At 50.4% G+C, this 2,241-nt stretch overlaps 1 protein-coding gene across 1 annotated transcript; it reads right to left on the reverse strand.

Moving 5' to 3' along the window:
• Positions 1 to 223: 223 nt before the first annotated feature.
• Positions 224 to 570, reverse strand: EAH_00066680 (hypothetical protein; the record flags this gene model as incomplete). Its single annotated transcript, XM_013392662.1, has 2 exons — positions 224 to 353; positions 395 to 570. 2 exons carry the CDS (start codon positions 568 to 570, stop codon positions 224 to 226), a joined length of 306 nt encoding a protein of 101 aa, XP_013248116.1.
• Between the last annotated feature and the right edge of the window lie 1,671 nt (positions 571 to 2,241).

Raw genomic sequence — 2,241 nt, forward strand, 5'->3', positions numbered from 1 at the left:
TATATATATATATATATATATATATGTACATATGCATAGGGCTGTAGACATCACTATACAAATACACAGAGTCCTATACATTAAAAATAATATAAATATATTCGCTGGGGGTTGTTCTGAGTGTAGAAGAAGTGCAGCGGTGCTTATTCAAATAAAGAAATTGCATGCAAAGGCAGCAACAAAAGGATTAGCTTCAGCGAAAAGGAGACAGATATCTAACCCTTTAAGGGGCAGGAGACACAGAAGTAAGCACAGGGAAACAATCTGCTGCTGCTGCTGCTGTTGCTGCAGCTGCAGCTGCTGCGAGGAGAGAAGAGACTAAGAGCAGCACAAGAACAGAGAAGGCAGCAAAGCTGCATACAACGCCACTCAGCAAAGCGCCGTGGAGACCCACCGGCGTCTCTCGTCCTCTGATGAGTCGCTGCTGCTGCTGCTGCTGCTGCTGCTGCTGCTGCTGTGGCGCCGTTTCCGCTTTCTTCTGCTTTCGTGAGCAGCAGCAGCAGCAGCAGACGCAGAAGCAGCAGAAACCTCCACCACCTCCTCCTCCTCTGATTCCTCGCGAGAAGGCATCCTCCCTAGGGTCCCTGCTGCTGCTGCTGTTGTTGCTGCTGCTGGTGATTGCGCTGCAGCAGACGTCGCCGCCGCTGCTGCTGCTGCGCCGCCCCAACTTTGCAGTTCGCTAGGAGGCAGCAGAAGCAGCAGCAGCAGCAAAAGAGACCTCAGCCCAAGGAAAGAGAAGAGAAAAACATAAAAAGGAAGGAAGACTAGCCCTGTTGCTGCTGCTGCTGCTGCTGCTGCTGCTGCTGCTGCTGCTGCTGCTGCTGTATGTTTGGCGCCCGAGGTCCACTGGTATAGTCGAAGGGTTGCATGCGGAGAGCGTTCCTGCAGCAGGAAGAAGAGCAGCAGCAGCTAATATTTTCTTTTAAAACTTTCCCTTGCTTCATTTTTGCTGAGGTGTATTGGCAGGTCCCTCATCCATGCATGCAGCCCCACAGCCCCGAGGAGTCTCCGTTGCTGCTGTTGTTTTCTTCTGCTGCTGCTGCGTTATCTTTAGGGTATTTCATGCTGCTGCTGGCTGTGTGCAGCCTAAAGAGGATGGCTTCTGTGTCTTAGAGCTGAGGGTGTGGGGCCCTGGGGTGTATACGCAGCTGTTACTGTTGCTGCCTTCATAGCTTGAATAGGGGCTGCTGCTGTCTCCTTCTTGAGGGTTTTTATTCTAAATAGAGACGCATGCATATACACCGTAGCTATGGGCTGAGGTGTACAGACAGCTCAGCTGCAGGAGCTGCAGCGGCGGAGAAGGGACAGCTGGGGTCTCTCTCTCTTGTTGCAAGTCGCCTGCTGTCTCCTTTATCTTGCTGTCTCCTTAATCTCGCTGTCTCCTTTGTCTCTGTATCTCCTTTGCCTCTACCTTTGCCTCTCTCTTCTTGTTAGTCTCTGTCTGTTTCTTTGTGTGTTTGCTTGTTTGGCTGTCTGTCTCTCCTTTGTGTCTCCTCTGTCTGTCTCCTCTTCCTGCTGTCTCTCCCTAGCCCTCCTGTTTGCTGCAGCAGCTGAGGGCTTTAAAGATGCAGCCTGTCTCTTCTTTGCTTCGTTCTAGTCTGCGGTGTGTACATACACCTAAGCGGCAAGAACTGTCTCCTCTCCTTCAACTGTCTCCTCACCCTCATCATACCCCACAGCTGTCTCAGCTGTCTCCTCCTATTCAGCTGTCTCCTCAGCTTCGGGTGTCTCCTCTCCTTCGACTGTCTCCTCTTATTAAGCAGTTTCCTCAGCCTCGAGTGTCTCTTCACCTTCAGCTGTCTCCTCACCTTCAGCTGTCTCCTCAGCCTGTCTCTTTTCAGCTGTCTCCTTCGCCTCGTAGCAGCAAAAGGAGACACTTTGCTGCCGTTCCTTCGCTTATTAGAAAGGCCTGGGAAGACCTCAAGCATGCACAGATCGAAAGGTTACTCTCTCTTCAATTGTCTCCTTTATTGTCTCCTTTATTGTCTCCTTTTCTGTCTCCTTCTCTGTCTCCTTCTCTGTCTCCTCCTTTGTCTCCTTCTCTGTCTCCTTGTTTATTGTCTCCTTTATTGTCTCCTTTTCTCTCTCTCTGTCTCTCTCTTTCGTCTTCTTCTCTGTTTCTCTCTCTCTCTCTCTCTCTCTCTCTGTCTCTCTCTCTCTCTCTATCTATCTATCTATCTATCTCTCTCTGTCTCTCTCTCTCTCTCTCTCTCTCTCTCTCTCTCTCTCTCTCTCTCTCTC

This window comes from Eimeria acervulina, genomic scaffold (assembly GCF_000499425.1).
Source record: "Eimeria acervulina Houghton genomic scaffold, Eah_scaff2490, whole genome shotgun sequence".
Classification (NCBI taxonomy): domain Eukaryota; phylum Apicomplexa; class Conoidasida; order Eucoccidiorida; family Eimeriidae; genus Eimeria; species Eimeria acervulina.